Raw genomic sequence first — 15,426 nt, 5'->3', positions numbered from 1 at the left:
TTGTACATAGAACAGGAAATGCCTAATTTAATTTAAAATCTGGCATGGTTATAGAGATATCCTCTTTTGGGGGAGAACCAGGAAGATAAATCAGAGACATCTCTTGGTTTCTTGATCTATTGCATAAAAATTGTTATCTTTTATTCTTCAGTTGATTTGCAAAGTTAAAAGCTGGGAGGTGGTGTAAACTCCTTAAGGTACTTGAAGCTCTTACCCAAAGGGTTCTCATATGCAAGCACTGAGATCACATTGCCTCATGGAGACAGTTGTTTAGCTATTTCCCCAACTGATACAGGCCTTCATTTTGCCCTTTGCAAGAATTTATCTGACCTTGGAGTCCTAAACTCCCAGGGAAATGGCCTTGACTCTTGAATCATTTGTAGAACAAAATCAGACTAAGTTCTAATTGGGCCTCTCAAGCTGTAACCTTTCTAAGCTCCATTTACTGTAGTAATTTTTATTCTTGGCTTATCCTCCTTCTGGGCCAGAAGCTCCTTGAAAGAACATGGGATTGAGGGTGCATTCATTTTATGCCCTCCAAGTTCCTGTGAACCTGGGACCTTGAATATTGTAGGTATTTATTAAATATGAATAGAATGGAATTTAAGTAGATGGAATTATTTGAGTGTGTTTTTGTATACCTTATATTGTATTTAATCTTATTTGTTATCTGATTTCTCAATTGACAGAAAAAAGAAAAAGTAAATCTTTGCTTGTTTAATTTTGGCAGCTGTCCTTAGCAAATTGTAAATCAGAATCATTTTTCCTTTTCTATTAATTAGTTATTGGGCTGAGATTTAATATTAGTCAATTCCATCTAAAGGGACAGTAATGCCTTATTAAGTACAAATTAGGTACATCCCTTTGAGTTTTTTTTCCAGCTAATATACTGGTTTTTTTTTTTTCTAAAAATAATGACCTAAAATCTTTAAGTCCTATAATATTAGAGAGATTGATCTATGGAAAAGAATGAATCATAGGTTGATTGTCCTGATTAATTTTGCTCAATAGGTTGAATTAAAGAATTAATATGCATAGAGTGCTGAGTAGTAATGGCAGAATACTTTTTAACGATAATGTTAAGTTTCTGCAACATCATGTACTAAATGCACCTTAGGAATCATAGCTTCAGATTAAAATGAAGAGAAAAAAATAAAGATTTCATTAGATGTAAGTAGCTTTCACCTATACAGTTAAAGGAATACTTGAAATGATCAAGGCTATCAGACTGTGATCAAATATTATTTGCAACCAGAAGGGACAATACTGTTGCATCCAGAAGGTGGAGATTGCAGCAGGATAAAGGTGAACAATGCTCACTTTTTCCATGGAACATAATGGACCCTATGAGTTTTCATTGCCAAAGAAACAGAGGTGTCCCGGCTCCAGTTGCTTTACAGTGGCTATATATGTTTGTGTAGAGTTTAATATGATGGAAAAAGGAAGTTGATAATAAGGGGAAAATACACCTAAGAAAACCAGTCATATGGTATGTCACAATGCTGGCTGATATACCTCACTTACGGCTGTTTTATTAGGAGTTAACAAGTTGGCTCTGAATATCTCGCTCTAGGCAGAGACTTTGCAGGCAAGTTCTCAACCCAGAGACAGATTCTCTTTAACAAATTTAGAGAAAAAAAGATGTTTAGATTTGGTAGTCCTGAGAGACTTAGTGTCCCTTACGCCTTTTATCCTTCAGCTCTTTTAGACTCCTAAATATTTTCTTTAATTATATTTAGTGAACTCTTCTGGTAATAGGATTTTTCAGTCATTTGTTTTAATGGTGTAGATTTATATTTGAAAGATACAGCATGTTAGATCTGGCTTCTGCAATCATGTCTGTCCATATTTGTATTAACAGAAAATGGTTTTCATATGATTAATTGATTTCTTACCTAACAGTTATTGACTAGAAGAGAATAAATCACAAGTATTTATTGCAACTGGGTATACTTAATATACAAAGATGATATGTTGTTATATTTTACCAGGGAAATTAGTATTATATTTACATTTAAAAAAATTAATAATAAGAATAATTTGAAAGACTTTGGAGGGTGGAACAATAAGTTTGTTTAGTGTTAATAGGTAGCCCAGCTCAGAGATAGGAGTCAAAATAAACACCAGGTTGAATCGTACAGAATTGCCATTTTTATGGGTCAAACTTGTAGATTGTCACTTTAATATAGTTCAATCATATGTGAGTTTGTTGGGATTGCCTGAGATTCTCAAGCTATTGCCATGTTCTATGAGTGTGTTTACCATAGTTTATTTATTGTTGGCTACTTGTTTCAAAGAAACACTCTTTACTTATAGAAACACTCTTTACTTTGTAAAGCACTTGCCAAAGCTCTTGGTTGTGTGATTTGTGTATTTTATCAGTTGGTTGGGATTTTGTGCTCTGACACTCATTGTGGGACAAAGCTTTCCTGACTTATGGAAAAAAAATGTGTGTATGGGGAATATGTAAAAATAAAAACAATTAGTGTATATTTGTGTTGTAGATAAGTAGAATGGATTGCTAGTAAACTGACAAGATAGGTATTTTATTATCAAGTAGAAATTTACTTTAAATCATAGGCAGATAGTATAGGCTCAGAAACATGTTCCAAATAGTTAACTTATCTGAAACAAAAATATAGATGGAGGGTTTTTTAAAAAGCTGATATTATCCAGTACTGTATCTTTTGGGGCTGCCATCACTCTTGGCATATAGTAATTGATTAATAAATATTTTTCACATGAATTAAACAAAAATGTGAATAATCTTATTTGTGATTAGATGATTGAATTATTGAGAAAACAGTGGTTTCACCATGTTTTAGGATTGACCAGCCTTCTCACTCTATGTCACATCAGAATGATTCACAAGAGGGTTACTTAGATAAATAACTTAAATTTTGTGTGTGTGTGTGTGTATGTGTGTGTGTGTATCTCAGTTTGAGCTCTTACCATTCAGATAATTCATCCATTTATCATGTCACACATGCATGTACATATCACATACTTGTGTGCGTGCACACATACGAACAGAAAGCAGAATTGGTCTGAAAGGAAGTCATTTGGTCCTGACCCAAACCCTAAAACTATTAATGGTCTTGTGCCCCAACTTGGTAAGCTTAGCTTAAGCAGTAGGAGACAGGCTTTAGTGCCTTAAAGACACAAGTTTGAATTTTTTCTTTTAATTCTGTCTTTACCTTTAAGGTTTGTGACACCAGTTTTTCTGAATTTCTACTTCTTCAATTATGTGGGGATGTTAATAGCTGGGTTATATAGTTGTTGAAGGAATTAAATAACAACAATATATAGAAAGTTTAAGTTCCCTGCCTCAGCTATTATGTAAATGGTAGGACTTGATGATACCCAAAATGCCAGTGGAGTTTGAAAGAGGTGTATTAGGTTTATAGATATGAAAATTCCTGCATTTAAAGAAAGCCTTTTTTTTTTTCCTAAAGGAGATCCATTAATAAATACTTGTGAAAACATTCAGTCCCTGAGAACTTGACTTTGAATTATGTAGAAAAAGACAAAACAAACAAATAAACAAACAATCCCCCCAAACTAGTTCACTGGCCATGTGATTTGTTTATTCTATTTATAAGGCTATAGCTGGCAGCCCTATTCATTTTAAATACCCATAAATATTTATCTACATTTGACAGATTTTTTTTAACTTCTCTGATATTGGACAGTATAATTTTCTTTAAAATTGGTCTCCAAGGTGTTGGGGCTTGGAGGGGAAGAGCAGGGAACAAGGGGTAAAGATTTGGAAATACAGGCAATCATATGCTCAAGATTGTCTGCTTTTTATGCTCAAAGGTTTGGATACCAATTCAAAATTACTGATTTGATTGGCAGGTTTCCTACAAAGAGTGCCACATGCAAACCTGTTGTCTGTCTTACCTCAGTAACCACTTGCAGATGACTTTCTGAGGTTGAAGTAGTTACAGAGAACTTCTGCTGTTTTTGTTTTTGGGTGTTTTTTTTTTGGGGGGGGTGTTGGCTATATTCTTTTAGCCAGGGTTTCTAAGAGAGGTTCTGGGGAATACTAGAGTGTTATCTTATTAAGGAATCCATTAGCACTCATTCATGCTAATCCGTTTACATTTGCATAAGCGTCTTAATGGCTTAAAGAAAAATCCATAGGCCAGAGATTCTGTAAATTTCTCATGCCTTTTACCCAATTCATTACTTTCCACACATTATAACTATGGACAAATTCCAGGGGCTATTTCACAAAAGCAACTGTGTTAAGGTTTGCATCAAAACACTAGGATCATAGTTTTGGAAACATTAGCTATCTTTTTAGCATTATTTGATAAACTTGCAAGACCATTAACACTACTACAGCTACTACTTTTATTACCAGCACACTAGCTAGTGTTGTATTTGTTGTAATGGGGAGTTTCTCAGAGAGATGTCTTAGGAAAAGTCTTAAACTCTTGCTTAAGAATCAAGAAGCATATATTCTGAGGAAGAATTGTTTTGAAAACACTAGCAGTAATGCTCTTTAATATGATATTAGATAAGTAACCTAGAAGGTGACTATAAAACCAATTTACAGGTAATCCCCAGAATCACCCAATTAGAATCCAGATGGCAGAAAGCTCTGTTTGCTCTTCTTTCCACCTATCCTGTGCTGTCTTGCTGCGATTGACATGCATTTGTGCCAATTAGATTCTGTTCCTTTTGCTCATAAATTCTCCTCAGAAACCATACTTTGAGGCACTTAAGTCACTGGAGTATATTTCGAACATTGAAATTTTATTATGTCTACTTTGCATAGCGTTGATAGTAAATAGATGTTATAAAAATAATGAAATTTATGTGAGGGAAGCACTAAATTGAAGAGGAAAAAATGTGTGTCTGTGTGTACATATACAGTTAGGACATTTTTAATGCCTCCACATTCTCTGGAAAATCAAAAGCAAGCCATTACACATTTGCCTTTACAAGTACAACAAATGCTTTCTGTCTCTCTTTGGATTGATATAAATGTAGTATACATACATTTAAAACATCCTCATTTTTTTCAATTTTTAATTCATATTAAGTTTTGAAACTGAAAACTATGTATTTCTATAAAATTAATTTCAAAAAAGTTGTGAGATATGTCATTTCACCTCTCATCTATTCTATCTCCTATTTCAAAGGTCCGAATATGAACTTCTAAGCTTTATTTGGAGAAAATGAATAGCAACTTATTTTTGCATATATCATGGGGCCTAGGATTCCATTTTGATAATGAGAGAAATTATAGGGATTTATTTTCAAAAGTGATATGACATGTCCTAGTTACTTGAACCAAAAGAAAAGTTTGCATTTCTTTAGATGATATTTTGGAAGAAAGTAGACATTGGTCAGAATATCCTAATAAAAATTTTTGGAGTGTGATGCTTTATCTGTTAATCATAATTACACAAATATTTATGAAATTTATAATATCATTTTAACAAAGATTTTTAGCAAAATACTACAGATCATCTAAACTTTTCCCTTAGAATTCTGAGTTAAGATTTTTCCTAAGGCAAGGAGTTTGAAAGGCATGTTTCCTACCAAGAGTGCAGTTTGAAAGAGGTGTATTAGGTACTGAGGTAAGAAAGACATCAGGTTTTCATTTGCCACTCTTGGTAGGAAACCTGCCTTAGGAAGGTTTAGTGCCCAGGGAAGCTCATACTGTCTCAGATCCCGCACCTTTGAAAGTAGGATTTGGTCTTGAATAGCCGTTTAACACCAGGTCGAAATCAGTACTTCTTCTGAAGTTATAGAGAAATTTTAAAATATGCTTAGCTACATTTTTAACATAGTTAAAATTCAGTAAGATTAAATCTTTAGTATATTTAGGGATGAGAGAAAAATGGAATATGTCAATTGTGTCTGATATAATCTCAAAAGACAGCAACATTAAAGCAAAGATAATACAGTGTAATGAGTCTCAAACTTTAGCACACATAAAAGTCATTTGACAGTTAAAAGCATCTGGAATAATCTGAAAGGACAATATAAAAGCAAAGGCAATATACCTCATTGATTCTCAAACTCTAGTGTACCTACCAATAACTTAGCACACATAAGAACCCTAAGAGATTTGGATTTGTACCCCATGAATTAGTATTTCTACTTGCCTTCCAGATGTTACTCATACTGAAGGATCACACTTTGAGCCTCTGTGACGCAAAGACCTGAACTGTGTATGTTGTGTGTTCTAAGTATTGACATACATTAACTCATTTAATCTATGTAACTTTCCTTTATGGTGTAACAATTATTGACCCACACTTTGTATATGAAGAGACTAAGGCACAGGGAAGTTAAGTAACCTGCCAAGGCTACTTCACATCTCCCAAATTACAGTGGTGGGATTCGAACCCTGGCAGTTTAGCCATGAAATTTCTGTTTGTAGCCATACATCTTTCCTGACAGCTGAAAAGATATTTACCCAGAACTGCAATAAAGAATTTGCAATAAAATGAGTTAAGTGCCAGAATATTTAGAACATTGGCATATAATACTGTGTGTGTGTGTGTGTGTGTGTGTGTGTTGAAAATGTTTTTGCAATAACTTAAAATATGTAACTATGTATTGGGATTTGCGATATTTAAAATAAATAGTTGGTTTGATTTCCTGGATAGTAACATTGCTTGAAATTTTTTTTTTTTTAAAAAGAGATTTTTGGATCAAATGTCTTTTTTAATTGTAATGCAGATAAATCCCTGAGGAGGTGTGTAACTTTCTGTGAATGGCCATGAATCACGCGTATCTGAATAGCCAATGGTGCTTGGGTACTCTTGGTTAGAACATCAAGTTCTAACTTAGAACTAGGTGGGGGTTTAGGAGCCCCCCTACCCCTCAATCTAATAACCAGCTACAAAGGCCCCACCTACTTTGAAGTTAAATGGCACAGTCCTTGGTGTGTGGTGGGGGGAGGTGGTGTTTAGAGAATGGTGGCCCATTCTCTTTAGTTTTCACGAAGTCACAGACAGCTTAGAGCAATCTGGAAGTGCCTTTTGGAACTCTTGAGTTTTGCAGAAGGCTGAACAGTCTCCAGATCTAACCATTTGCCTACAAGGCTGCTGGGCTGGGAGCCTTTCTCAGAGGCTGGAAGTCACTACAAAAAGCCTTGCAGCTACTAGGCCTAGAAGCATTTGGGGGGCCCCCTTTCCTGGACAGCTCCCCAAGCTGTGTCCTGTCTGGGGACTTTCCAGCACTTTGTGCTCCAACAGTCTCCTGCAGGAGTTGGCCACAGCTGAATCAAGCTCACTGTGAATGAAAACGCAGCTCGGATTTAAAAGCCCTGGAAGCGGTTGTGTTTTTCACGTTTCTTTCAGTCTGTTGACTTTATTTGGGGTGCTTCCCCTTGTGAAAGAGAACAGAACTTTTTATCCTTCACTGTTTTTTACCACTTCTGATCTATGGCTGAACATTGCAGGGACTCAGTGAGCCTCAGAGCCACGTTGCTCTTGGTTTGGTTTCAGACAGACTTAACATGGGGTTTTCCATGACAGTGAAAAAGGAGAAAGAAAACCAGGTGCTGCAGTGGGTTCTGTGCTCCAGCCCTGGTGATGACTTTCTAATTATTTAGAGAGAAGGAAGGGAAAGCATAAAGGAGACAGAAAAAGAGAGTGGGGAAAGAGAGGAAGAAGAAAGAAAAGCAGGAATGGAGGAAGGGAGGAAAGAAAAGAGGAAAAGAAGTAGTGATGTTCTCACTTTATTTTCAGTGGGGGATGGGGAATCTGGCACATTCTGATGCTTTCTTTCTTCCTTTTTATTTTTTAAGAGCACTTGTATTTCACCTGCTGTAACTTAAGAGGCTAAAAATATTGTTCTGATGTTATTTTTATAAGAGTGCCAGCTAGAAGTAAATGAGAAGGTTTCTCAGATTAGGCAAAATCTGTGCAACCCATTACTGAAATCATATGCTGCCTTGGTCAGCGGGGGTGCAGTGCAGCCTGTTGATGAGCATTTGATCCTTAGGCATTCTTAACGTCGGGATGATGGTTTTTTTTTTTTTTCTTCCTCCTATATATTTTAGAAGCAAAAAGACCTGACTTTGATTGGTAGAATTGTCAGGGACTGAAAATCATAAGGTGTGTTGTTAGTCTGTTAGGTGGAATTTTAAAAACTGATAGCTCTTGAACTGGATTTAACAATCAGAAATGTTTGGTTTGGGCTGTATTTTGAAAGTGAACTTAGTTGCCAAAACATAAAAATTAGGAGAGATCATGTTTAAATTCAGAATTTTTATAAAAATTTGGAAGTAATGACTGTACAAGAAAAGCCAGCTGGCCAAGCTTAAGGAAGCAGTTGGTGCCTTGCACTGGTCAGGTTTTTTTACACTCTCCCAGTTCCTCTGTAGGCAGTTCTCTGGCTGTAACCTACCTGGATGGGTAGTGGGTAGCACCTGCATGCATACTTCTTCGTTTAGATTTATGAACTAGTTAGTACTTAATGGTGTTACTACCTGTCTCTAAGGATACTTCCACATTCACAGTTCTTAACTATATTAAGTTAAAAGAATCCAGGAACTTATAAGGATAGGAGTAATTCTTACTCATAAGCTTAATACATTATTATTCTGAATCTTACTGCACCCATTCATATAGGTTTTATGGAACTCTTAACATATACATTTAATTGCTTGCACAATTATGACTAGATGTATGAATGGAGGTTTTTGTTGTGATGTTATTTTAGATATATCTCAAGAAACTAAACTCCCTCAAATGTAATCAAGTTTTTGAAAATAATGCATTCTATAAGAGAGGGAAGTTTATGCTTTTTAAGTAGCTATTAAACTATGTTATGAAGACATAACAATTTAATATTAAATTTATCTTTACTTTGAATTAAAAAACAAGCAAACAAACACAAATGAATCAAGTGTTTACCTGAAGTCAGGTGTTTCTGTCTATAAAATATGACTTTACTCTGGAAGTAGTTCATGGTTTCTTTACATCTTCTTTCAATAAGAAAATTATAATAGTAATTCCTTTCAATGAGACTGTATTAGATTACCTTATCTGAAGGCTCCTAACCATTTGCTGGGTTTGGTTATAAGACTATGTACTTTAAAGTTTAATTAATACAATGATTGGGAAATGTATGCTTTTGGAGGAGAAGATTAAACAATTTGTTTACCTTGAACTTTATGAAGGAAAGGTGATATGTAAACTAAATGAATTACATTGAAAAGATTAAGTTAGAAATTGAACCCTTAAAGGAATGTGAGGTAAACTTTTGACTTATTTGGGAGTTCATTGAAAAGTTACCCCCCAAATCATTTTTTTAAAGAAGTAAAAAATATGTATAAATATAACATATTATAATTCCAAGATATGGGAATTTACCTCTTTCTTCAATGAGAAATTTTAAATATATAAGCTTTTTCTACCTAAATTTTTAACATATTAATTTACTTACCTATACATATTTTAAAATCATGTTATATAAGATACTAATTTAAAAATACTATTTTTTTCCATTTATTGATTTTATTGACTGATTGATTTTATTCAAATTCTTCACTTGTGATTTGGCAACAGTGATTTGTCATTACTAAATCTCCTGTTTTGAGCCATCTCATCCATTTTTGCAGTGCACATAATTTCTACCCTAATTTTTTGAACCTCAATATATATATATATATATATTTTTTGGTAAAAATACTACTATTCTTTCACTAGAAAATCTGTGCCAAACTACAAATGTCATTTGTGTAATAGAGAGACAGTTATTATTGTTTTTTTTACTTTTAAAAATTTGTTTTAATTAGTTACACATGACAGTACAATGATCTTGAATCAGATGGTATATAAACTTTTTAAAAAGCATTTCCTGCAGGTGAATCCTTTTGATCCCTAGCATGTAATCACCCCAAACATTGCTTCTTAATGTTATCTTTAATAGACTTTTGTATAATCATATCGAACATTTGGAATTGTAAGAAATAATTACTATTGAAATTTGCTCTCAAAAACAGATATGGATAAATTATACCTATAAGCTCTCAAAACCAATGATAATGGAGTTGTTATAACTCAACATATTTTCTCCAAACAAAACTTTATATTAGATAATAAAATAGTAATATAGTGCTTAGATAAGGATTTGACTAGGAGGTGACCCCTGTTGTCCTAAACTTGGGGGAATAAGTAAAATTGCCTTATATTTGTACATCTATGATATATAATTTTTCTTCTCTTTCAAGATTAATCTTTCAATCTTTAGTAAAGTATGATAACATTTAATAGCTAACCAGGAAAATGAGGAGAAACTTATTGATTTATTTTTTACTGTAAGGCCCTTTATTTATTTATTTATTTTTGTTAGAGCTTTATAGTTATACATGATAGTTGGGTTCATCCTTACAAACTCATATAATCATGGAAATTGATTTCAGTTCATGACTCCCCCATTTTCCTTCCCTGTTTATCCTCCCATCCTCCTTCCCCTCTCCCAATCTTCTTCCTCTACTCTACTAGATTTCCTTTTCCTTGTCTATTAATTTATATTTGATTGGTTCTTTATGTTATCCTAGCTTTCCTCTCCCTTTTTGTTATTTTACTTTAGCTTCTGCATATGAGAGCAAACATTCAACCCTTGAATTTTTGAATTTGGCTTATTTCTCTTGGCATGGTATTGGGTTAACCTTAATCAATGACAATTCAAGGTGCTATTATGAATTTTATGAAATTTCTTTTTTATCTCAATGCATATCACAATCACTGAAAAATTCATTTCTTAAACTTTCCTATAAAAGCAATAGCAAATGAGGTAAATGAGTATATTATACAGTAGACATTTTCTATGAAAATATCCATAGTGATATAATAGTATTTATATGAGATTTTTATTACAAGGTAGCAGATAATTGAGAAGGAGTTATTGTTCTGGTCATTTCCTGGGGACCATGTGCTATACATGAATTACACTAATGATGAATTACAAAAAATAAGAATAACTAGTTCTTTTATGTTTCTCAGGATTGTGAATGAGTGGAGATAATAGAGCGTGGGAATATGAGCGAATTTAGAATTTGAAATGGTGTGGTTTCTGTCTTGGATACTCAATGAAATGCTTACTTTTAAAGCTTCAAGAAAGTTGAAAGTTTTTACTTTCATATCTTCTATGAAAAAAAAAAAACTCAGCTATTGTAACATTTTCCCAGAAAAAAATAACACTTTTATTCTGGGGCTTCCAGCTTTGTTTGAAAAAAGTTTGTATCATGAATTTACCAAAAATGTGATAGTTCAGAACTCTTTATATTAACAATAAATTTAACAATGAAAGTAATACGAATTATCACTTTTATCTCTTAACAGTGGAAAGAGTGGAACGAGAAAACCTTTCAGACTATTGTGTTCTGGGCCAGCGTCCAATGCATTTACCAAATATGAACCAGCTGGCATCCCTGGGGAAAACCAACGAACAGTCTCCTCATAGCCAAATCCACCACAGTACTCCAATCCGAAATCAAGTGCCCGCGTTACAGCCCATCATGAGCCCTGGTCTTCTTTCCCCACAGCTCAGTCCACAACTTGTCAGGCAACAAATTGCCATGGCCCATCTGATAAACCAACAGATTGCCGTTAGTCGGCTCTTGGCTCACCAGCATCCACAAGCCATCAACCAGCAGTTCCTGAACCATCCACCAATTCCTAGAGCAGTTAAGCCAGAGCCAACCAACTCTTCTGTGGAAGTCTCTCCAGATATCTACCAGCAAGTTAGAGATGAGCTGAAGAGGGCCAGTGTATCCCAAGCTGTCTTTGCAAGAGTGGCATTCAACCGTACACAGGTACAGTTAACATTCATCATAATCAGTGATTAAGAAAGATATTAGGGATACAATTGTGACATGTCTTAATTCTTATTTATCTCTTTAAAATTTTTAGGCATATCAGAGTGCATATAATTATGTTAATATTTCTTTGATCTTGAAATATTTCACCATTTGATCAATGCATGACCTGAATTAATTAATAAACTAATTAATTTTAGTAGTGTAATGACCATCTGTGAACCTACTATGAATCTACTACCTAGTTAAGGACCCAGAATAGTACTTATAGCTTGGGTCTGTGTTTATGTTCCTCCTTACCTCTTCATCTACTTGTCCCTGGACTTAACCTTATCTTGAATTCTGTGATTATTATTTTTTTTAAAGAGAGAGAGAGAGAGAGAGAGAGAGAGAGAGAGAGAGAGAGAGAGAATTTTAATATTTAGTTTTTAGTTTTTGGCAGACATAACATCTTTGTTTGTATGTGGTGCTGAGGATCGAACCTGTGCCGCACGCATGCCAGGCGAGCGCGCTACCGCTTGAGCCACATCCCTAGCCCCAAATTCTGTGATTATTATTCCCTTGTTTTTTGTTGTTAGATAAATTGTAAAACTATTTATGCATGCCTAATCTATTGTTTATCTTGTTTTGAACTTTTATATTATGTCACAATTTCTCTAATCCCTTCAAAATGTGCAAGTTAGATTTGAGATATTGATAACAGATCATTTGCTCGTATTTTTAATATTTTAGAAGAATATATGACAATATAACATTAAATGATAAAAGGTAAACAGTTTACTCATATGTTTATTTGAAAGGTTCTTTGCCATCTGTGGTTCTTAATTATTCTTTACCTCTTCAAAACTTGTATGCATTTCAGAACACATAAATTAGATAAATTATCCTTTGGTCATGAAATACTATCACAGTTGTTCTATACTTTAAAATTACCTGGAGGGCTGTTTTAAACACAGATTTACAGGCCTACCCAAGAGTTTCTGATTCAGTTAGTTCTGAGTTAGGACCCCCCACCATCCCAAATTTTATTTCCAATAAGGTCCAAGGTGATACTGATGCTACTGGCTTGGGAGCCTCACTTTGAAAACTATTAATCAAACCTCTGTGTATGAGTAATGAAAAAGTAAAGGTGCTTAGCCTCAGAGATCTAATCTGATTTAATATGACAAAATATAACCAAATAGTTATATAAAATATAATGTATGTTAAACAACGCAGGATAGTGTAAGCAAATACCACAATGGGAGTTTATGGTGAGTTTGGGTTGGGGAATACTTCCAGGATTCCAGAATGAATGTGATAAGTCTTCAAGAACACAGTAGGCTGGAGTTAGCCACCCTACTAAATGTGAGGCAGCAAGCTTGTCTCTGTGCAGATGAAAAGATGAAAAAGATCATGGCTGAACACATGTAAACAACTAACTAGAGTATTAGGTTGGGGTGTTAGATCTTGAAAATTAAATGAAATTCAATAGGCAAAGATGGAGAAGAAGAGCATTTTAGCTAAGGAGATTCACGAGAAAATGTTGCATCAAAAATGTGGGAATAGTTGGTAGTTTATAATAAAGATAGATCATAAAACTTAAAGATGGTGATGGGAACAGGGTCATGCTAAGAACTTTGATCTTTAGGTACTTGAGACTCTTGAAGGTCTTATGTAGGAATATTCTGTGATCCAATAACCAAAATTAGATCTTGGGAAGGTTTTTCCCCCTTTTCTTATGAGAGTAAGAGAAGATCATTTCAAAGGCTGCCATAAGTATCCAGCTGAAAAGTGGGGAAGTTTTAAACTAGGTTGGTGGCAATGGAGTAGAGTTGTGAGTCAATAAATATTGTGGGAATAAAATTCACAGAAAGTATATGAGTGGGTAAAGAGGGAAATCGAGATAATGCCAAGGTTTGTGACTGAGAATAAGGGTGTAGTATCAAAAGAATTAAGAAGGACATTGAAAGATTGGTTGGAATAAGGTTACAGTGATTGTTTTGGAATGATTTATTTTGACTTTAAAATGTTAGCAGACTTCTTCTGAAGATTTACAACAGTCCTTGAAAATAGGAGTTTAGTACTGAGAAGAGTTGTCAGGGGTATAGAAAGAAATTAGAAGAATTTTCACAGCGCCCAGAATTTAAAGAATTAGGAAATGGAAGGGGGAGAACTATCACCAACCAACCACACCAAGAAGAGAGACAGAAGAAATGCCAGAAGAGCTGGGGCAGGTGGAGATGGAGTGGAGGAATAGTGGTGAGAGTAGAGAACACATAAGTAGTTTCCAGAAGGACTCTTCATGTGTGTAAAGTCCATAAAGGAGAAGCTTGAAACTGCTCCATAAGATTTGATGATTGGTTGGGAGAAGTCTTTGGCAAATTTTACAGTATAGTTCCATTTCAGTAGTAGAAGGAGGAGTCGCTCAGGCCTTAGGAGTCAAGGAATAACCACTTGTTGAGGATACAGAAGCAAACCACATTTTCTAAAATTTGGTGTTGCTTGAGCAACTAATTAAAAATAAATAAATAAATAAATAAAATTTGGGGTTGCAAAGAAGACTAAAAGCAGGTGGTCAACTTAAAAGCAGTCAATTTGAGATTAAAGTATTTGTGAGGTAGTTTGGGTCCTTGCTGAAGTTAGCACAAACTAGTGATGGACCCCAAAATGTAATTATAGGTAATAAGTTTCAGCAATGATGGAACTGCTGAACTGGCAACAGGGAAGAAAACAGAGTGGGCTAGTTTGAGGTTTGATACTGACATATTAGGTATGAGGGGGGACAAAGAGTGGTAAAATCTCTTGCTTCTTTGACTCTTAGCTAATTTATGTCATTGTCAGTGACAGATAGTTCACATTACTTGAAAATGAGTTCAGAGGTTTGGGAGAGCCATGAATGCTCCAAACATTGCTCTATCACTTTACTCTTGTGAGTTGAAGTGCTTAGGCTATAGCATTTGTGTGTCTACAGTTATCTCTGGACTGGGTTTATGAAAAGCTGTGGTCCTTTTGAGCAAATCTGTTGCAAACTACTGCAAAATGCAAATTGGAAGGATGCATCTTTTGACTGTTTTTGCGGTTCTGTGTGTGTGTGTTCTTTCATCTATCATCCATGTGCATGAATAGGCATTTCATGCCTAGCCAACATTTTATTGCCTGGTTATGTATACAGCTCCTCTGGCTAAAGATAAAATTGAAAGCATAGTTGTATTACTTTAGATTTTAGAAGCAAATACAGTATATATTTTTATCCAAATAACATGAAGTATGAGAGGCAAGACCAAAGATAGACAGTCTTGGTGAGAGGGTGTGCTTGGCCAAAGCACTGGACTCCTACAGGTCTGTCTTCTGCATAGTCCATTTTGTCTCTTTTTATGGATTAATGATTTTTCTTTGGCATTGCCATCTTTGAAGTGCCAAGTTATAAAATGTCTAATTGAAGCATGGAACACATTTTTTTATTTTCCTCCTTCCATTAAATTTGCAAGATGGCTACACCCAGAAAGAAACATTCACTTTCAATCAACATGAGCTTGAGTTCCTGGGCCAGCCTTGAGGATATCAAATGGAAACTGCATAGGAATGTATGAGTATTTCCTTTTAAAATTCTGCTTTTAATTTGGGAAAGCTTTTCATCCCTCTGGGAT

General features: G+C 34.7%; 1 protein-coding gene across 2 annotated transcripts in view; it reads left to right on the top strand.

Moving 5' to 3' along the window:
- Satb2 (SATB homeobox 2) overlaps window positions 1-15,426 on the top strand; it is a 178,698-nt gene that overhangs the window by 92,256 nt on the left and 71,016 nt on the right. For both annotated transcript variants that reach the window (XM_078017803.1, XM_078017802.1), the window contains one exon: window positions 11,322-11,794. In XM_078017803.1, coding sequence (XP_077873929.1) covers window positions 11,322-11,794 — 473 coding nt within the window. The remainder of the gene's footprint in view (window positions 1-11,321; window positions 11,795-15,426) is intronic.

This window comes from Ictidomys tridecemlineatus, chromosome 7 (genome assembly GCF_052094955.1).
Source record: "Ictidomys tridecemlineatus isolate mIctTri1 chromosome 7, mIctTri1.hap1, whole genome shotgun sequence".
In the NCBI taxonomy this organism is placed as follows: Eukaryota; Metazoa; Chordata; class Mammalia; order Rodentia; family Sciuridae; genus Ictidomys; species Ictidomys tridecemlineatus.
The sequence above is the reverse complement of the archived record's forward strand: the minus strand, read 5'-3'. Positions and strand labels throughout refer to the sequence as shown.